This window comes from Oryza glaberrima, chromosome 2, assembly GCF_000147395.1.
Source record: "Oryza glaberrima chromosome 2, OglaRS2, whole genome shotgun sequence".
Classification (NCBI taxonomy): Eukaryota; Viridiplantae; Streptophyta; class Magnoliopsida; order Poales; family Poaceae; genus Oryza; species Oryza glaberrima.
Genome location: NC_068327.1, coordinates 23,991,626 through 24,014,111, shown reverse-complemented (window position 1 = coordinate 24,014,111; position 22,486 = coordinate 23,991,626). Strand labels below are relative to the sequence as shown.

Sequence of the window (22,486 nt, the reverse complement as noted above, 5' to 3'; positions counted from 1 at the left end):
CCCGTACTGTACCTGTTTCTCTCTCTCTTTTTTTGACGCATCAATGCGCCCTCTGCATGCATGCATGCCTGCCTGATTGGAGCCCCTGTCCTTGGCTGCAGTAGTGACAGTGGCCACAGACGATGACCTTGTGGCTTGTGCTGATTCTGACCGTCTCGATTGAATGACAACTACTCCACTCAAAGACACAGACACCCACACCATGAGAGAGGCACAGGAAAGAGAGGCGTGTGCGTCTCCATATGCGTTTCACGCCTCTCTCACGGCCTCCCTCAACACGGGTATAAAAGGCGAAGAAGTGGGTAGTGCTAGGTTGGGTTGGTGCTTGGCTAGCCACGGTATTATTGCGTGAAAGAGGGGGAGGTGAGGACGTGAGGTGAGGTGAGGCAGAGTGACCACAGCGACGGCAGCGTAGCCATGGCGACCAGGCCGGGCCCTTTGACCGAATGGCCGTGGCATAGGCTGGGGAACTTCAAGGTACACGCCCAAATTCTCACCTTCTGATTTCTGAGCGAAGAAAACATGTTCATCCTTTTTCCTTGCTCCCCCGTTCGTTCCTCTTGATGAACTTCAACAGATGCAGTTGTTTGCATACAGTAAATGGCCAGCCAAATCCAAACCTTAAAATTGCACATCCCAGTACATGCATGCAGTTTCCTAAAAAAAGATGATTATATTCTCGGCTAGTAGCTTTGTTTGACATGCATGGCATGGGGTGGCATGCGCAGTACGTGGTGATGGCCCCCGTGGTGGCGCACGGCGCGCGCCGGGTGATGCGCAACGGGTGGGGCGACCTCGACATCGCCTTCTCCCTCATCCTGCCGTCGCTGCTGCTGCGGATGATCCACAACCAGATCTGGATCAGCCTCTCCCGCTACCAGACCGCCCGCAGCAAGCACCGCATCGTCGACCGCAGCATCGAGTTCGACCAGGTCGACCGCGAGCGAGGCTGGTCAGTCACCTCAACACGCACACCCACACGCACAACAATAACAACAACAACAAGCAGCTACCACCACTGTATATATTCGTGCTGATTTGCGTTGCGTGCTGCAGGGATGACCAGATCCTGTTCAATGGGTTGGTGTTCTACGCGGGGTACCTGGCGATGCCGAGCGTGAGGCGGATGCCGGTGTGGAGGACGGACGGCGCCGTGGTGACGGCGCTGGTGCACACGGGCCCCGTCGAGTTCCTCTACTACTGGTTCCACCGCGCGCTGCACCACCACTTCCTCTACTCCCGCTACCACTCCCACCACCACGCCTCCATCGTCACCGAGCCCATCACCTGTAAGCCACACGACTTAAAGGCTGTGTTTCTTTACTCAATATTCTCAACTTCATCCTCCTTCTTTTCTACCCGCACACTTCTCAATCTGTTAAAAAATGCTTTTATATGAAAAGTTTTCTATAGAAAAGCTTTTTTTTAAAAGAATCACATTAATCTGTTTTTTAAAAATAATTAACCTTAATTTATCATTTGCTAATAAGTGGCTTTGTTTTACATGCATCAGTCATGAGTTCACACAACTCATAGCAGCTCATCTCACTTCGTTAGTTTTTGTTTGATGCCTTATCATCTCATGGGTGTTCATTTAATTAACTTGTTAGTACCGTACCGTGTCTCACTGTTCAGTCTAATAATTGTTATATATAGTTGATTGCGTTCTTAGATTAATGAAGTGCGCAGATCATAAATAGTAAGCACAAAGTGGCCGATATGGGCTCCTCTCGTTTGTTTAATTTCATGAAAAAACTTTTTGTCACTTGCCGGAGATGCCATGCCCTACATTCCTAGTATGTTCTCGAGTTAAAATATGATGAAGTAGCAGTTGCACTCCTCGGAATAACACATTCTTAGATAATTAAAGAATTCGTCGTAGCTAAGAACAACACACATGAAAGTAAAGAATGACCAGCAGGATGCAGGAATCGAATTGAAGACACTGTACGGAGTATTAATTTCAGACCAACAGCTCATCTTCTACCAGAAAAAAAAAATCACAAATGTTCTGCCAACATCATTTATGTTCTCTGATCCATGAACAGTACCACAGTATCTTTTTTTTTTTTTTTTTTTTGCAATGCACCTTTTCATGACAAAAGAAGAAAAAGAACACCTACGGGACGGGATTGTGATATGTCCAGTCTGAGGCTCTGAGCTTCACACTGTGTCACTGTTGTAGAGTAAACGGCATAAATTGGCTGTACCTGCTAGGCAGAGAGAGAGAGAGGCCCGTCCAGCCTGCAAGAAATGAGAAATGCATGTGACTTTCTGAATTGCAGCGCTGATGTGTTCGATTCAGTTTAGGACCACTCCCGGTGCAGGCCAATAGGAGTATTACCTTTCCTTACCAATTTGACCGATAAATGCTGGAAAGAACGGCCGGTATACTCCTATTGACATTTCACATGGCATTTGCAGAGCTTCAGTGATGATGGGTGAACAGCCTACAGTTTACAGCACAGAGCCTGTAGTTTACAGTACAGAGAGTACCCAATAAAACGAGACATAAATATTGCGGCTTGCAGAAAATGCAGTTTGGACCACCTCCACAACCTTCTGATCTAGATATAGCTGTTGCTATTACTGATACTGAATGGAAAACTGAAAACAAACATAGGTTAAGGGTGTGTTTAGTTCACGCCAAAATTAGAAGTTTGATTGACATTGGAACGATGTGACGGAAAAGTTGGAAGTTTATATGTGTAGAAAAGTTTTGATGTGATGTAAAAGTTGGAAGTTTGAAGAAAAAGTTTGGAACTAAACTCGGCCTAAGGCCGTGTTTAGATTCAAACTTTTTTTTTCAAACTTGCAACTTTTTCGTCACATCAAATGTTTGTATATATACATAGAACATTAAATGTGGACGAAAAAAAACCAATTGCACAGTTTACATGTAAATCGCGAGACGAATCTTTTGAGCCTAATTACGCCATGATTTGACAATGTGGTGCTACAGTCAGCATTTGCTAATGACGGATTAATTAGGCTTAATAGTTTCGTCTCGTAGTTTAAGGCGGAATCTGTAATTTGTTTTGTTATTAGTCTACGTTTAATACTTCAAATGTGTGTCCGTATACTTCAAAAATTTTGTCACACGAACTAAACACAACCTAAGTAGAGTACTTCTTCCGTCCTTCAATGACTTTTTTTTAAACAAAGTTAACAAATTAGTAATAAGGGTAAAAGATCGAAGTGCTCCTCATTAATAAGAAAGTAGTATTGTTAGTGATAGTTAGGGGTATTGAAGGGATACAAAATCTTAATTCACGGACGGAGGGTAGGTAAGAAAGTTAAAATAAGTCTTTTATGGGCAAGGTTGAAATACTAGAAATGAAATCCCTTTAGGACAAAGGGAGTAGTTTTTATCAAACGTTGGCAAATACAGGTCCTACAAGTAGAACAATTCGAAAGCGATTGATCGACTATTATAGTTGCTTTCTAAGTACAAGAAAAGATCATATATCTGGGAGGAGGCTATTACCTGAAATTGAACGAGGTGTTTTAGCTATAAAACATCAGTGTGATGTTCATGCATAGGTCCTGTTATTTTTTTATAAAGCACATATATAAGAGTATGTACCTACCCTGTTAATGCACAATTACTATTGGCACTTACAACGATTTTATACATTGCAGCTGTTATTCATCCTTTTGCTGAACATGTGGTCTATTTCATACTGTTTGCAATCCCCATACTGTCAACAATTTATTTGGGAAATGTTTCGGCCATGGGCATTGTGGGGTACATTGCTTACATTGACTTCATGAACAACATGGGACACTGCAATTTTGAGTTGGTGCCAGAGTGGATTTTCCAAATCTTTCCACCCCTTAAGTATCTGATCTACACCCCATCGTAAGTGCAACACTCTTCTCTCATGTATCTATCATAGAAATGTATTACCAACGTGATGACAGATTGGATCACTGAATTCACATAACTTGAAGTTCAGCCTCGTGAGTTCATAAACCCAATGCTAACAAACAAATGCTATTTCCTTCTGCAGGTTCCATTCTCTTCATCATACGCAGTTCCGCACAAACTACTCGCTATTCATGCCATTTTATGACTACATATATAACACCATGGACAAGTCATCTGACGAGCTGTATGAAAGCTCACTGAAAGGAACGGAAGAAACACCTGACCTTGTTCATCTCACGCATATGACCAACTTGCAATCAGCCTATCATCTAAGGATAGGAATTGCATCCATAGCCTCCAAACCGTACAGTGACTCTGCGTGGTACATGTGGACGTTATGGCCCTTGGCATGGCTGTCAATGGTACTTGCATGGATTTATGGGTCCTCAGCATTTGTCGTTGAGAGAATTAAACTAAACAAGATGAAGATGCAAACATGGGCAATACCAAGATACAACTTCCAAGTAATCACTTCCCCTCGCTTATGCATTTCTAAATTCAAAGGTATGGATTATGGAAGATACTAACTGTTCTGGTTTTGCACTCTGCAGTATGGCCTTACGTGGGAGAGAGAACCAATCAACGACTTAATTGAAAAGGCAATATTGGATGCTGATATGAAAGGGGTTAAAGTGATTAGTCTAGGACTACTGAATCAGGTGTGGAGTTCTTACCTTTAAAGCTCGTGTAATGAGAATCAAATTAATAGTTTAATGGCATGGTAAAGGTTGAAAGTAGCATGATAAAACGTGCCAAAAATAAACAATAACAAGAAAATCTCATGGACATGTCCTCTGTTTCATGTTAAAAATGTGATTAGTTGAAAAAGGACAGCAGGAGTGCAAAAATTTAAGTTTGTGCTATTTTTAGGAATTCTCAAATTGCATTTTAGAGTGTGTATAATCCTGAATCATCATGAGAACTGAGCATTTTTTTCCCCTGTTTCCTCTTCAGGCAAAACAGCTCAATGGAAACGGTGAACTATTTAGACAGAAGTATCCAAAATTAGGAGTTCGAATTGTCGACGGAAGTGGCTTAGCTACTGCAGTGGTGCTAAAAAGTATTCCTTCAGATGCAAAGAAAGTTTTTCTTCGTACAGGCACTTCTAAGATAGCTCGTGCCATTGCCATTGCACTATGTGACAGAGGTGTCCAGGTATAATCTATATATCAATTTGCAAATCATCGTTGTCTTGAATATATTTTGGTTAATTTTTCTCATAATTTTTGCCTTAAATTGCATTACATTAATCTGGATCAGGTGATCATGAATGAAAAGGAGGTATACCACATGCTCAAGTCACAAATACCAGAGAACAGGGCAAGCTATTTGAAACTCTCGAGCGACAACGTACCTCAGGTAAAAAAATTGTTGCAAGAAATGGTGACAAACTCTCAAGCAACATGATGCACCTGTAGACTCTTCTACTAGTAATGTTAAAATGTAGCTTATAGACTCTTCTACAAGTAATGTTAAAATGCAGCTTATATTCATGCTAATACTTCATGTTATTGCAGCTTTGGATAGTACACAATATTGACGACAACGAGCAAAAGATGGCGCCAAAAGGAACAATTTTTATTCCCATATCACAGTTCCCCCTTAAGAAACTTCGCAAGGACTGCACTTACATGAGCACCCCAGCAATGAGGATCCCGGAGGAAATGAAGAACATCCACTCCTGCGAGGTAATACAGATATGTTATCTGCTTTGTTAATCTGAAAATATGCGACATCAAAGAACCTCTTCTTAATAGTGCTACTACCTTTGTGGTCAGAATTGGCTTCCAAGAAGGGTGATGAGTGCTTGGCACATTGCTGGAATACTTCATGCTCTGGAAGGATGGAACATGCACGAGTGTGGGGATGAGATGATGGATATTGAGAAATCATGGTCAGCTGCCATTCGGCATGGATTCCTTCCTCTCACTAAAGCTTGACACCTCTGGAAGCATGGATGGCGTATTCCATGCTAGTAGATGATGCTATGATTTCCAGCAACGGCATAATCCATTCATTATCTAGCTTGGGGACCAGATGGATTATTCACTTATTGTCTTACTATGTTTGTAATGCTGAGCTTCGGTACTGATAAGTCATGAGGAGGCACAGTGCGAACGAACTTAATTCCAATAGCTCAGTATTTTATAATCTATAGTCTATGTCAGTTCTGTAACATTACGTTTATCTCTTATTTGAATCTTGTGGGGGAATAATTAAAATAATAGGCAATGTTTTCTTGTTTAGACTTCGCAAAGTAAAACCTGACTGATCGCACGGTCAGTGCTCTTGAGACGAGACAAACAAGACCAGGTAAAGCTAAGCTTACTCGCTGGCTCGCTGCTACTATCGTTTTAGCCTTCCCTTAAAGTTTGATTCGACACTGTAAAATTCGCCCATGACGCTCTGCACAAAATCTTTGAAACTAGTGGCAACACAGCAAAATCAGATGCATCACTGGCTTCACACTTCTAAGGCTGTGTTCTTTCCTGGGTGATTGTGAGTGAGTTTGTTTCGTTTTCCGCACGCACGTTTCCCGAACTACTAAACGGTGTGTTTTCTTTTGCAAAAAAAATTTTATAAAAAAGTTGCTTTAAAATTAATATTAATCCATTTTTGAAATTTAAAATAGTCAATAGTCAATTAATCATGTGCTAATGGCTCACCTCGTTCTGCGTATATTCCCATTCTCCTCTCCACTATCGTTTGGTTTGAAATGCTTCTTTCAAAAAGGAAACCATCGACCCTTCAAGCACACAGCACCAGTGGTCTAGTGGTAGAATAGTACCCTGCCACGGTACAGACCCGGGTTCGATTCCCGGCTGGTGCACGTTTTGTTCTTCTCTTACCTTTTTTTTTAACCGATCCGATGACTATGATCTCCACAAAGTAAACACGCAGAGTATCAGAGTGTACTCTCTATTTGAGTACCAGAGTACTAGGCATATGTTTGTGTCATGGAAGAGTTGCACAGTGTATTATTCCGATGACTATGCTCTCCACGAAGTAAACACGCAGAGTATCCGACTATCAACTGCATGTATTGATTCAGAGTGTACTCTCTATCAGAGTATCAGACTACTAGGCATATGTTTCATGTTTGTGTCATGGAAGAGTGGACAGTGTACTCTTCTTTCTTGCATGCCGAAAATGAAGGGAAATAGTGCTGGAAGAAAGCAGAAATGCTCCACATACAAATGATTCCCCAATATAATGCATTGAGCTAGAGCTATATCATGGCAGAGAGTTCACATTCCAGAATTCTTTACATCACTTGGTATTGGTAAAAGGAACAAAGAACGGGCAACCAAGCATACTGCTTTGCGGGCAACCAAGCTTGGAAAAAAAGGACAGCAGTTCGTATGAGCTGTTGGAATATTTAAGTGCTGAACCAGCAGTCTGTAACTCTGGAATCTGGATTGTTTATCCTATTCCAGAGAAAAATTACTATATCATCTTTCTGGACGATACCATCAATGGCTCTGCATTGACTTCCTTGAATCACTTGAATAGCAGAGTAGAGAATTCATAGGTTAAACCCGCGCCCTCGATTTAGATCCTGTGGCAGTATATAAACTTTTGTCAGCTAATGCAATTTCATTGATGAACCAGACGAGTGCAGCAGCATAGAACCACTCATCTATACATATGGAGACACAAGGTAAATGCCTCACAGAATCAGCATTAATAACGCCATATTTTAGGGGAGAACCTCAACTTCCTAAATGCACATATAGATGCCATCAGGAACTTACTGCGCGTTTTGTCTCGGCAAAACTCACTTCCGCAATGACATTTGAATGCCTTCACAGGATGGTCGACATCATCAAAATCAATCCCATAGTCCTGCAGGTAAACACGAGATCATGGCAAACTTCGAAAAATGACTTACAACAGGTAGTGCTCCATATGCTACATGATTCAACCAAACAAAGGGGGGATACTATCTATGGGAAAAGCACTAATGAGTATCAAGTCACAAGGTGGCCACCAAAAGGTCAAAAAGCCCAAAACATAAGATGAAAGCAAATTCAACTAGAATGTCTGAAAATGGTTATAGTCCACATGAAATGGAGCTTAAATTTAAATTGTGGAGTACAACCTACCCATGTGAGTTCCTCAAAAGGCTCTATTATCCTTGTTGTGAAGAACGCCAGCTAACCAAAAAATGGAAGACACAGAATAAGCTCAATATGGTTTAACTTGGACTAATATATATCAGTTACAAGCTAAAGTTGAAAAAATACATGGTAATAATGGTGGTCGGGCGTCTCGATCTCAACAGGTATTCCTATAATATTAGCATCAAAGCACCTGAAAACCGTACAATGATATGCCAGGTCAACAAGGAAGAAGTGTTAGATTCAGCAGAGCACAGAAGCAACATTTTTTTAAGAAATACTTATATATTCAAAATTTGGATAAGACTTTGTTCTGTTAGCTAGCTTCAAATAAGAGTAACATTGACTTAACTATCTTGATTAAGTGCTGATATCAGGCAATAATATAGGTTGCAGCCAAACAATCACTAATCTACGACATCAGGCAATAATATAGGTGCAGCCAAACAATCACAAATCTACGATGTTGTTCACAGTTTTGTAACGAGAAATATCACATAATGACAACTGAAAAGCACATATTAAGTTAGTTCACAGAACCAGGGTTAAACGCTATGGTCCATGAGGTTTTAGTTGGGACCCCACTGGTAGCCATTTACCAGTCACACCAATTGTCAATTTTCAATGAAATTTCCTACACTTTCAACTTGAAGCACACATATCATGGAGAACTCACTAAATCAAGCAGAACAGTCAGAATAATGTACATCACCAGGTTCTCACCGGAAAAACCAGAAAGCGACAAGAACCAGCTCATCCCTTTTTTTACCCATCCCATAGAAGCAACAGCTTCATGTATTACAGAGGACTCCATAACAATCATTAGACGTTCTGGTAAAAAAAGAATCCATTATTATAAAAAATAAATGGATACCTGTGGTTTATAAATCTTGCGACGTTACCATAAAACGTGGCATCTAGACAAAGGGCTTCCTCATCCTTAAGAACACCTTCAGTACCCCAGTCGGCATCAAGTAACAATGGGTATGTGTGCTTTGCTTTACCAGTCTTTTGAATTGTACGGTCATACAACTCAATGTTCGTTAATATTTCACCAACATACTCACAAACAAAAGCACCTCGAGGAAGTTTCTCAGTACTGCGCAATCCCCATCCTTTTTTTTCAGGGGTTAAGAACACCTGAAATTTTAGAAAGAACAAGAAAAATTATTAAAACACGTAAGCAATGAGATGTTTACTGTGACAAGCACATGATCATACACATGATGCACTATCACAACAAACTGCTGCAGCTAACATCATAATGTCAACAATATTTGGCAGTTGACAGATTATTGTCAAGCTAGCAAAAACTTTGGTATTATTACTTACCTGTAAATGGCGTGTGATGCCTCGCTGCACCACACGGTTTCCACAATTTCTAGTGCAGCCGCATTTTCTCCAGCACTCCTTGATGAATTTCCTTGTAAGGTGTCCTTTACAAGGACCAGGATTCATTTCTGTGTTTGATGAATCAGAATTTACTTCTATCTTCATTCGTTCGTTTGGGCAAATCTTGCAGTAGAAATGGGGATGTTTAAGTGGTTCTCGAATCATTGAGATACAGCTATCTAGAAATGCTCCCTTAAGAAGGCCATCTGTTGTATAAGCAAACTCTCCTCCTGTTTCTGCAGCACACGCACAAGGAAGTGATTGTGCCAGACAATCTCTGAAACAATCAGAACAGCAATTGTCATCTCCGATTCTAGCAAGGGAGATGTTTACATAGGCTTCTTGGAGTGTGGTATTGTGTGGTATGTAGTGAAATGGAGGAGGAAGAATCCCATTGCCATATTCATTAATAATTGGAATCCTTAAACGTTCTTCACCTTTTGTGATATCATTGACATCATGAGGTGGTCTGTTGGCACCAATATGTAGTTGATGCGGAACAACCGGCATATTACTAGAATTCTGGCTAACTCCAGCAACAGCGCAAGAGGAAGAAGTACCACCAAGGCTCATGACATTATTAGGTGGCATAAAAGAGGAATTAGCTTGATTTGACTGCAATATTTGCGGCACTGAAGGTTTGGACAGAATGTCCAGGGCAGGAACAGTTTGTATGATGCCTTCATGTCTAGGTCCACTAGATTCAACAATACACTGGCAAGTATCTTTAATAAGATTCTTAAAAGAGAAATTGGGTTCTAGGCTCTTGTATTTCCTAAGGCATCTAGCCTCCATTTTCTTGCAAATTAATTTAATGTCAGGCAGATGAAAATCAGAACGGTTTGCCAGGGAAGAGTTGTATGTGAATGATAGTTTCCCAGCTCCATAATTTGACAAAACTACCTCAATGTTGGATGGAGAATCCTTGCTGCTTACAATTTCCTGGTTGCTACACGCAACAGCCCTGTTCCTTTCATGCGCACCATATACATCTTCATGCTTCTGATCATGGTGAGCACCAGAAGTCCTACGTGCATCTTCATAACGTGAAAAATAGAAAATCCAAAAGACTTGATTAGAAATGAAGTAAAAGAGCTAGCAACAAGCCAAAAAAAGAATATTAACATGACAGCAACAACAATGACACTTTCTGCAGGAAGCAAAGGACATCTCTAGAATACTCCAATATTGTTCAGTATCACTAGACAAGCATGCTCGCAACAGAGTAGAACAGGGATTTAAAGGACTGACATTTGTACAGTTATTAGAGATCAAATGCTAGACCAATTCTTTGCCAGGAGATATCAACATCCAGAGCTCTAGACCTCCCTGCCCCATCCCCCAAAATAACAGACATAAGATCATAATCCCTCAGACATCCACACATAAAATTCTATATATCCAAAAAACAGCCACATGTTTTTTTTTCTTTTTGCAAAAAGTGTATACGATATGTGAATAAATTCCACAAAAACAACACTACCTTTCACAAAACTATAAAAATCACACTTCTAAGCAACAATTTCAGATAACTATGTGAACTTACTCTCTCTATATATATATACCATTATAGAGGTATACGTCCACTCTTTGACCAAAATTGACAACACAATTCGAAATAATCTCTGGCCAAATATAAATGGTCTTTAAGTTAATAGTCACAATGCAAGATTTTCACAACTTCTCTGATCGGAATATATTGGCAACAACGTTATATCAATATTAGTTTTTTTCGCCGGGAAGGCCGAAGGAGGCCATCTGAATATCAATATTAGTTTTACTTTTGGATATATTGACAACCCTAGTTCAAAAGGAGTGACCACAAAATCCCACAGAAATATTACTTAAATAACGGGTCTTTTTCAAATCCAAGTTTGAAGATCATGATTCTTATTGTGAAAGTAGTAGTAAAAAATTCTCTTTAAATAATAATGCACTCATGTCTAGCAAAATGCTTTACAATACACGCTTGCTCTCAAAGCCTCAACACCCCATTAACTGGAATTTATATAAAGTGTTCCTTTCAACTCTAAACCATAAGTAATTCATCTTTTTTTAAAAAAAAAAACCGCTACAGTGATGTGTAGGTAGGAAGCTGATTAACAGACCAAGACTATATTAACATAATGTTAACAAATTGATAAAATAGCACTGAAGTTGACAACAATACAACCCAACAATTAAACTTACTCCATGAATTCCCAACAATAAGTAGTCATTAATTTTGGATGGTCTATGAATTAACAGCATTATGAAAGTAAATTGATTATGGATACACTAATATTGCTTTTATGCAGCTGATTTAGATACATTTGTCAAATTTCAAAATGTTGTTACTGCACCACGCCCAAAAGATGTTTTGGAACGGATAGAGTGGAGAGAAGAATATTTAGATTAGCACACTCAGGTAGACAACATTAATAGGCTGGGCGACCTGTATGTTTTAGTTTATACAATAAAACTAGATTAATTTGTGGGAATCCATCAACAAAGCATTAAAAGGTTAGCATTTTCATATAAATTATTAACACTATGTCGCCTACAAAGATATTACCTTTGCGAGTACTGGGGGCTACAACTTGCGGACAAGTAGTTGCTACTGGGACCTCAAAAGTTTGAAGGTCTTGACCATGGCATAATACAGCAGAATTATTTTCAACAATTGTTGTATTCTTTGCAATGCTAGGGCATGTATGTGGTTCCTTGATCAGTAATTGTGAAGAAGGCAACTCCAAGTGGGCCCTGGTGACTTTCTTCCCATTAACAGTTCGGGCAGACTGTGTGCCTCGTCCCTGCTGTGGTGGAGCTTCAACAAACTCTCTATTGTCATTGCCATGCATCTTGGATGTAGGATTTTGAGAACGCTTTTTTGTCTTAAGCTTCTTGTTAGATTGGTCTGCATCAAGATTTGTCTCATTAGCTTGCCTTTTCTGTCCTTCCTGGTACATCACCAAAACTTGAATCAAATCAAAATGGCAGATTAATGAAATAATAAGATATATGGTGCTCACATAATAAAGAATAAAACTACACTACTGACTTAAAGAACCAAATATTTAATAATAGGCCAGAACAAAGCAAAAAGATTATACTTTGGGATCTGAATCACAAAATATAGCATCAGCAAGAGCCAGATAATTATCAGCTTCTATATGCACCCAGTTGTAATCGAATAAGTTTAGTAGATTATTCAACACGGGCGCAGCAGTTTCCTTTAGGATACCAATATCAGCCATGGCTCTGATAGCAGCATCAAATCTATCCTTGGAAATCTTTGGAGGAGCCATCCTGCTTGCAGTGGAACAAATCAGCATGGCACATTAACACGTGATATCCTTTGAGAAAGCAAGTGATAAGAAAAACCATATACACATACTAAGCATGGTATCACAAACATCTTACGAATGTACAATGAAGTTAAGATTGTGATACATTACGAGAAGTTGTGGACTAAGCACACAAGATAGGCTACAGGACCAACCACAAGAGTACTCCAGGTACAAGCTAACTTATTTATCCTTGGAGAAGGGCTGCGCTTATTTCTGAATTTTCAATCTATTGTGCATGTTAATATTATTCTTTCAGTCGGCATTTGAAATAGATTACTCACCGGATAATTGCCACATACCATCTACTTGATTATAGGAACAAATTAAATATTTTGAGGAATAAACTTAACAAATAGCACTATAACCAGAATGGTTATATATGCCAGGGGAAGTGACTAGTTTTCATGACACAGCAGTGCAACAACAGGAAAAACAGAAAATGAGTAATTCATACTACTTGAGCAGTTGACATCCAATCTGCATTATTATCTCTCCATGTGCATGCAAAGTTAGACAACTTGAGCAGCATTCAGAAATGTATACCTTGTTCAGTGTTACATGAGGCAGTAATGTTCTGTAAGATGTGTCTATGGTTTAGTATAAGAATTCTGAGAGTGTGCAAGACATGTCATATATTCGTGAATTATTTTTTTTTGCTGAGTGAGATAGAGTTTGGAATCGGATAATATCATCGGATGCCCATAAAAACAATTGTATTAAAAAATGCTGAGTAAAAGAATAACTCTTACGACAATCCCGTGTCACCCGTTTTCTCTTTGCCATTGGGTTTGGCCATTCCAGTCCTTAGCTGAGATGTGGAAACTGCTGACCCTGCAAATACAATAGTGTCCGTGAACAGAAGCAGAATACATATAACCTTTAGCTCAATTGTTCATGTTTCTCTGCCATCAGAATGCAGTAGCAAAAACAAACATCATAAGGAAATCATGCTATAAAACTGTGTCAGAAATTGGCACTTTTAGGTTATGTGAACAGTACTTTCTGTTCAGAGAACTGTTCAAGCTACAGTAGTAATAATCTCTTTTTGAATTGCAGTAGTCCATAAATAGGTGTATAATGATCATTTACTAAATATAGTTATAATGTAAGCCATAGTGTCGAGTTGATAAGACTAATAATTTGGGCAAGTGGTTTACCTTGTTCACAATGGACGAACAAGTTCAAAAACATATAAATCTGGTTTGTAGAGGATAAGATTTCCTCAAAAAAGATATAAATTCCCTTCTTAATTAACATATTGAATACAAACAAAGTAAAATCAATTTCAGATCATATTAGTCACAGGAAACGGGGTCAGTGGCAGCGAATCCTAGACCCGGGAACCCCATCCCCATTAAGGGAACGTGGGGTCATTTTCGTGCCCACCTTGTAAAAACCTCTCACAAGTAGTATACCACGTTTCTCGACCCCGTTCCTCAATCCCATCGACCCAGGAACTTTGTGACTAACAAACGCAGGAAATTGCAGTACTATCCGATCGGTATTGAATATTGGTTTTGAAATCCAGTCTAAAACTTTACATGGGTGAATCCACCCATTTGATACTACAAACATCCCATTGCAATTGTCATGGAAGGAACTCGCAGTCCTATCTAGATCACTCACATCACCAAGTCTATTGTGGTTCTGAAACATAAGAATGCCATTTCTGCCCTAGCTATATTATATCCTGCTGCATTTGACTGAGTTAATCCAAACAGTTGCTTAAAAAGGCTTCAGCAAAAAAAAAGTGGGAAAATCGTAGCTACAAACCTATGGAAATATATTTCAATATTTCCCATGCAATCATTTTCTTTAATAAAACATTTGATATCTGGTCAAATTTCCCACCCAAACTATGCGCAACTCCATTAAAGCTTATTTGAATATATAATTTATTATATATATATATATATATATATATATATTCTTTCTTCTATTTTCAATCTACATAGCTATAATCTAGACCAACCATGACTAGTGGCATATATCTTTCTCTTTTTTTACCTCATTAACATGGTAATTTCTAGGCCTTGAGAGCAAATATGTTGGCTTCATTTAACCTTCACTAACTTATATAATACTCCCTCTGTCAAAAAAAATATAAACAGGCGCCCCCTCGCTGTCGCTACTTCCTTTGGTTGGTCACCCTTAACCGTTATTGGATAGTGGACCGCCTCCCGAGTCGTGGTTTGTCACACCCGGATCGATGTGTTCTTTGTGATCAATGCGAAGAGACAATTGATCATCTCTTGGTTGCATGCCTGGAATCGCGGCAACTGTGGTGGGTTGCATTCAAAGCTATCGGGCATTCGGAGTGCTTACCGCTCAATAACACTCTTTCTTTTCATGGTTGTGTGACTGTCATAAGAAGATGGTCAAGGAACATCGCCGGGGTTTCGACACCATCGCAACATTGGTTGCATGGACGATCTGGAAGGAAAGAAACAATCGAGTCTTCAACCAGAAGAGCAGAACTTGGGTGGAGGTTGCAAGGGTTATGACGGGTGAAGCGGAGCTGTGGCGGCTAGCAAGAGCTGCAATCCCTGTTTTGGTAGCCCATGTTAATGGAGAAGGGTCGCAAAATTTAGTTGGAGATTAGGCTTTTAGTTTTTTGTTCTCCCCCTGTACCCTGTACCCTTCGTTTTGTCTTTTTGGCCCGCTTTGTACATACATTTATTCCTTCTTAATACAAAGATACGCTCCTCGTGTATTCCCAAAAAAAAATATAAACACTTTTGGAGTTTTTCCCGGACATTAAGAAGAGGGGTTAAATTACATTAGGGATGGTTGTGATTGGTTGAGATGGGAAAGTAGATGCAGAAATTAAATGAGGGATGGTTGAGATGAGGGAGTAAGTGGAGAAGTAGCTATATTTTCCGACGGAGGAAGTATATAGAATCTAGCCTTTTGAACAAATACCCAAGGCTGCATTCTGATATATTATGACCTTTTGAACAAGTACTCAATGTTGCATGCATCTAATTCTTCACATAGAACGCCTCCAACTCCCGAACAGGAAGCTCACAAGTCGGCACAATGGTGGATTTGGGGGCAATAGTGCCAAAGGCACGCCCAGATCTCACAAATTTTCACACAAGAAAACTAAGCAGGAGAAGCAGCCTTATTGTGATCAGAGCAACAAGCGAGCAACTCAAAGCGACTGAACAGGCACCCAAAATACAATACGAGCAAAGCTCCTCAACCTCGGAGCGATCACATTCGCACACCCAAGCAACGCGGGAGGACATCGAAACTTCGCAGAAATAGGCCGAAGAAAAACCCTCATACGAGGAGCCCTCACCCCGCATCACAACAGGGGCGGACCTAACGTGGTGCATGGTGCATGTCCCACCCGGCCAAAACCCCAATTTGCTTCAGAGAAAGAGGTGCGTATAGAGAGGGATGAGGAGGATGAGGATGTGCGCGCGTACGGGAGCTCACCGCGGCGAGGGTGCGGCAGAGGACCGCCGGCACCGCTGCCGCTCGCGGGATGGGGATCGTCGCAGGCGGCGGCCGGCGGGCGAGGAGACGGGAGGGGAAGGCGAGGGGACTAGGGCGCGAGGAGGAGGAATTAGAGGCGCCACCTGCTGCTGCGATGTTTGGGCGGTACGCGCTTCTTGTACCCTCGGACCTCGGTCGGTCTCCCTGTAACCTGTATGTGTGTGTGTGGATCCACTGCCATCGGCTGAAACAAACCCGGTGCTTCGGGTTGGTGACAGCTTCATACATTCCATTTTGCATCCGTGTTAATGTGTTAGTATTACGTACATCAACCGGGTGTGTCTGTCAATATAACTTACTTTCTTTTTTTCTCACCTTATAATTAATGACGATTGATCTTCGTTCGTGGTTGGGAGGATATCCTGAATAGGAGATGACCATTTAATTCCTATAAGGCTGTGTTCGCTCTAACGTGTTCCTATCTGGAATAATGCGCACAGAAAACAGAATGGTCCATTAGTACGTGATTAATTAAGTATTAGCTAATTTTTTTTCAAAAATATATTAATATGATTTTTTAAGCAACTTTCGTATAGAAACTTTTTTTAAAAAATACACCGTTTAACAGTTTAAAAAGCGTGTGCATGGAAAACGAGGGAGATGAGTTAGGAAACCTGAGTAAGATCACAGCCTTAAGTGTTTTTGTTTGTTGGCACGGATGGATGAGATGATCGAAAGAGGAAATATTCCACGTAGATACTGGATAAACTTATCCAGCCAAATTGACCAGGTGAGAATATCCTATCTAACCTTGAACATGAACCAAACGTGCACTTTATCGTATCCAGCCCTACAACTTCCTTAACTTGTGATTAATCTCCATTCACGGTATTCTTGTTCCTTCCATAAATACAACATTCACTACTAGAAAAGGCATTTTTGCAGGTGGCCAAAAGCAATTTTTTCAGGCGGAGAGGAGGATCACTTGCAGACCAATGACTGCGAAAATCATCCATTTTCACAGTCGGAGCAATGGCCCGCCTGCGAAAATCCAATAAAAAAACAAAAAAAAAATCGCCTCGCCATCACTATCCACGCGCGTGCCTCGCCGCCGCCGCCCTCCCCCGGCCTCCTCCGGCCGGATTTGGGAGGGGAGGGGAGGGGAGCCGCCGCCGATGTCGCCGACCACGCGCGCGCCTCGCCGCTGCCGCCCTCCCCCGGCCTCCCTCCGGCCAGATCTGGGAGGGGAAGCGAGGGGAGGGGAGCCGCCCACGTCGCCGTCTACGCCGCCGATGCCCTCCCCCGGCCTCCCTCCGGCCGGATCTGGGAGGGGAGGCCGGGGAGCTGCCGCCGCCGCCCTCCCTCGGCCTCCCTCCGGCCGGATCTGGGAGGGGAGGGGAGGGGAGCTACCGCCGCCGCACCGGGAGCCGCCGCCACCGCGTCCGCGCGCTTCGCCGCGCCGCCGCCGCGTCCATGCCGCCGGTGGAGGGAGGGAGGGGAGGGGAGAAGCCTGTGGAGGGAGAGAGAGTTGAGAAGATAAGTTTGGGGAAATGAGTGGTGGGGAGGGGTTGGAGGAGTAAATAAGTATCAATTTTTTTTTATAGGTATGATTTTTGCAGACGGATCACATAAGGTGTGCTTGCGAAAATATATTTTCGCAGGCGCCGCTTAAGTGGTCCGCCTTCGAAAATACAATGAACTTCACCCTGATTTATATTTTTGTAGGCGGTTATTTGACTCCAAGGTTTATGTTCGCCTGCGAAAAAAAGACCTCACGTCGGAAAAAATGCTTTTTCTAGTAGTGGTTGTAAGAAAAAGTATGTTTTATCTATATTTCCATGTACATCAACAATGTAGTTTAAATGTACTTGTCCATGTCTGTTTGTGCGCACTGCCACCGGCTGAAACAAACCCGATACTTTGGGTTGTACGCATGCAGCGTCTTGTTTCATATTTACATTCGTGTTACCATGTGTATCAACGGTGTGTCTGTCTATATGTCTTACTTTTCTTTTTTCTTACCATTTAATTAATGACGATTGATCTCTGTTCATGATTGAAATGATATCGAGTTGGTCATCTAATTGTTGAGCGTGTTTAGTTAGTGGATAAGTATGTATGGGACAGTCAGAGAGAGAATATTCTACAAGAATTTTGAATGAGAGTATCCGGCCAAAATGGCTGAATGAGAATATCCTATCCAACCATGACCATGAATCAAACGCACACTTATTGTATCTAGACATACAACGTATTTCCTTTTTCCTCAACTTCTAATTAATCTCTATCAATGGCTTTCTTGTTCCTTTTCATATATATATGTTTTGTGGGTGTTCCCGTGTACATCAATGGTATAGTTTTACTATACTTATCCTACAACTTACTTTTTCTTTCCTTGAGATATAATTAAGGAGCATTGATCTTTGTCCGGCAACGCAGCTTTCCTGTTTTCTATCATCTTTCCATTTGTTCTCCTGTATGTAGCAACGGTTTAGTATTGTTGTGTTTGGCCTCACAACTTTGCTTCCTCTTTCCTTGATTTAATTAATACTACATGTTTGTGACTTCCCTATTTCCATATTCATGTTTCCATATATGCTTTCATGTGCATCTATGTTTAAGTTTTGTTGTACTAGTCCTCGCATCTTATTTTCTCTTTCCTCAATTTCTAATTAACAAATATTGATCTCTATCCAGCAATCAACACAATTTCTCTTATCCCATGTCCATGTGTTACAATAGTGATCTCCGTGTACATAGTTCAAGTTTGTGCTTCATATTTTCTCGACTTCTAATTAACGAGCATCGATCCATTTATAGTAATTGATACACCTTCTCTCTTTCCATATCTATGTTTCCATCTATATACATCAATGGTTCAATTTTAGTGTGCCTAGTCTCAGTTTGATCTTTTGCAAGCAACGACGATGTAACCCCCATAAATAACACATAGCGGCAAGAGCAGCCAGGCCATACCCATTCACTGATGTAGCACAAATGCAGGACAATGTTGTTTCTACACGATTCATGGTTATTGCCTTAGTCCTATATTAGGCTTCATTCAGTTTAGAGGATTTTCATAGGATTTTTGTAGAAATTGAATCCTTAGAATTTTTTTTTCTATATGCATCATTCGTTTCTTATGAATGTAGCCTACCAAATTCCTAAGGATTGTAGTCTTACAAGCTAATTCCATAGGATTTTTAGCATGAGGTAAGACCTCTTGAAAAAAAATCCTAAGGAATGGAGTGGATGTGAATCCTAATTAATCTTTTACTTTTCATATTCTTTTGATTTGAAAATCCTATGAACCGAATAAGCCCTAAGTTCTTTGACGCGGAGCTTGTGCGAAAAAAATTATCGTTGTGCAAATAGGGGTGGGTGTTTGCTTCACTTGGTCTTATCATGAAAGCACTGTATCATTCGTTGTAATTGCTGATCCATGCTACTATTGCACTTCTCAACATCTTCATATAAGGGGAAGGAGAGGAGAACACAACAACATAAAAGACTACAAAATCAATTTAAATCTCTCCTTCAAATATGGGACTAATATTTAATTAGTTACCTTTTGTACTTGAGTTAAAACAAATGCACGCTATAATGATCGTTAATCAACCTATAATTCCATAGATTGGCTCTAGTTGCTAGGGAGATGGACTATGAAGATCAATGTGGTTTTTGTATAGGTTTTATTGGCAAAACTTATGAGATGAGCACATGGGAGAACTCTAGATTAATGTAAGCACAAAACAAGCCGAGTAGTTGAGATGTAAACGCGACTAATTGAGATCCCCCGCAGTGTGACACCGATAGGTTGTGGGGCCCACATGTCAGTGAGCAGTACTGCACAAGCAGTACTGTAAATGACCTGCATCCAAACGCAACATGTGGACAGGGGAGCAGTGTCCAGCATATGTATGTGTTATAGATTTTTAAATGTTGCACATGATGGTCTTTGATGTTCAATAAGTATTTTTAAGATGTTTTATTGTTTCATTTTACAAATTTTGCACCGATGTTATGTAAATGTTTTAGTATGCACTAGTGGAGAAAGGGGCTTTACTCCCGGTTCGTAACCCCCCTGTAGTCCCGGTTTTCTAACCGGGACTACGAATCCGGGACTAAAGATCGCTATCTTTAGTCCCGGGTGAAAAAACCGGGAGTAAAAATCTATTTTTAGTCCCGGTTGGTGTTACCAACCGAGACTAAATATAGAGTATCTTTACCGGGACTAAAGAGGCTAGCTCAGGTTGCTACTTTATTCTATTCTTTTCTTCATTGTTTTTCATATATTGATTCACTCTATCCCATCCCAAAATCCCAAATCAATCATCCCCGAATAGTCTCCAAATTCTCAAATCAATCTCTAAATACATAACAAAATCTTAAAAAAATTACATCACAACTTCTACAAAATTTATCACAAATATATCACATATTCACATCACACACAAATCAAATACATCATATATTAACATCACACACAAATCGTCTCAGATCCGAATCACAGATTTAAAAAAAAAGAAAGAAAAAAAAGGAAGAAGATGAACGGCCCGCTGCCGCGGCAGCGTGCCGCCGCGCCGCCTCACCCGGCCCTCCGTGTGCCGCACCGCCGCACCGGCCGCCAGCCGCCGCGCGCCGCCCGCCGCGTCCCCGGCCGCCGCCGCGAGACCGCCAGCCGCCAGCGCACCGCCGCGCGCCAGCCGGGCCTATGCGCCCTACCGTTGCAGAGGGAGGTGGGGAGGAGGGAGAGGAGGAGAGGAAGGGAGGAGGGAGAGAAAGAGATAAGGGTGACTCTGTGAGGAGATGAGTTAAAAAAGGAGAGGAGATTGTATTGGTCCGATCTGCGTGCAGCCACCCCGCTTATGTCGACTTTTTTCCCGGTTGGTAACATCAACCGGGAGTAAAGCTTATATTGATCTTTTTTCCCGGTTGGTAACACCAACCGGGACTGTAAATAGATCTTGGACTAAAGATCAAAAAATTCCTCAGAGCTTTCAAACCGGGACTAAAGATGTTTTTAGTCCCGGTTTTTAATACAACTGGGACTATTGTGAAATCTGGTGGACTGACCAAAGATGGTTTCTTCATCAGTGATGATACTGCAGTTTTTATACTTTATTTGTTTCTCGTTTTATAAAGAATGTTTCAATATTTTTGTCTGTTTGATGTTTGGTCTTTTATCAATTAAAACAGTTTAACCATATCTTTTTTTTTCTTTCTTGGATCAAGCATCCGACGATCGAAGCTACGTTTTTTTCTCTTTTTTTTTTAAAAAAAAGAGGACGACTACAGACGAAACTGATAGAATTGTTGCAAGTTAGATGCTACAAAAGTGGAGATGGTTTTTCGTTTCTTGAGAGGATATTATCTCTCATTTCTTGCATGCCACTTAAATAAAACAAGTTCAAATTTGACTTCTATAAGTTATAATAAAAACAAATTAATTTTTTAAGAAAAAACAAATTAAATTGAAACTAGTTTTTTTTTGGGGGAAAATTGAAACTAGTTAATTAATGTGTGTATATTTGTTATAACTTGTAAAAGTTAAGGGTGTTTTTAGTTCTTTAGGTGTAAAGTTTTTGAAGTATACGGACACACATTTGAAGTATTAAACGTATAATAATAACAAAACAAATTACTGATTCCGCATGTAAACTGGGAGACGAATTTATTAAACCTAATTAATCCGTCATTAGCAAATGTTTATTGTAGCATCACATTGTCAAATCATTGCATAATTAGGCTCAAAAGATTCATCTCGCAATTTACATGCAAACTGTGCAATTGATTTTTTTTCCCACATTTAATGCCCCATACATGTGTTAAATATTTGATGTGACGTTTTTAGCTAAGATTTTTTTTATCTAAACAAGGCCTAAATTAATTTTAACTTACATGTTTGCATAGTGATATATTCACTATATTTATAACATTTCCTATATTTATATTGATGTTAATGAATCTACATATCTATTTACATTGTGAAACAGATGAAGTATATATCTTTTACTAATCTATCTTACCAGTTTTTTAAAAAATATTTTAATTACTATTTAGATTACATGAAAAAAGAGGTGATATATAAATCTCAAGAGATGAAAACACTACTACTGACCCACGAAAGCAACTGATTAACCGAAAAATAAGAGACCGGATCGGAGACGGCGCCGCGCGGTGCTACGTACGTGACCGAGTCCGAGAGTGACTCCACTCATCGTAACGCCTACATACTATCCTCCGTGCTTATATACTTCGATGCACGT

The 22,486-nt window shown here is 40.4% G+C and overlaps 2 protein-coding genes and 1 non-coding gene across 3 annotated transcripts; 2 read left to right on the top strand and 1 right to left on the bottom strand.

Moving 5' to 3' along the window:
• Positions 1-297: 297 nt before the first annotated feature.
• Positions 298-6,156, top strand: LOC127763336 (very-long-chain aldehyde decarbonylase GL1-4). Its single transcript, XM_052288005.1, has 10 exons — positions 298-477; positions 729-952; positions 1,057-1,289; positions 3,643-3,862; positions 4,014-4,395; positions 4,483-4,590; positions 4,886-5,086; positions 5,192-5,290; positions 5,449-5,619; positions 5,710-6,156. The coding sequence occupies exons 1-10, from the start codon at positions 418-420 to the stop codon at positions 5,869-5,871; spliced, it is 1,860 nt and encodes a 619-aa protein (XP_052143965.1). The 5' UTR covers positions 298-417; the 3' UTR covers positions 5,872-6,156.
• Positions 6,157-6,690: 534 nt separating this feature from the next.
• Positions 6,691-6,761, top strand: TRNAG-GCC (transfer RNA glycine (anticodon GCC)). Its single transcript has one exon. It is a non-coding gene; the product is annotated as a tRNA-Gly (tRNA).
• Positions 6,762-7,082: 321 nt separating this feature from the next.
• On the bottom strand, positions 7,083-16,364 carry LOC127763873 (probable inactive histone-lysine N-methyltransferase SUVR2). The gene is made up of 10 exons (XM_052288672.1): positions 16,208-16,364; positions 13,523-13,604; positions 12,537-12,732; positions 11,999-12,383; positions 9,385-10,481; positions 8,927-9,192; positions 8,179-8,245; positions 8,038-8,088; positions 7,687-7,777; positions 7,083-7,490 (listed from the first exon to the last, which is right to left on the bottom strand). Exons 2-10 carry the CDS (start codon positions 13,567-13,569, stop codon positions 7,465-7,467), a joined length of 2,226 nt encoding a protein of 741 aa, XP_052144632.1. The 5' UTR covers positions 13,570-13,604; positions 16,208-16,364; the 3' UTR covers positions 7,083-7,464.
• Between the last annotated feature and the right edge of the window lie 6,122 nt (positions 16,365-22,486).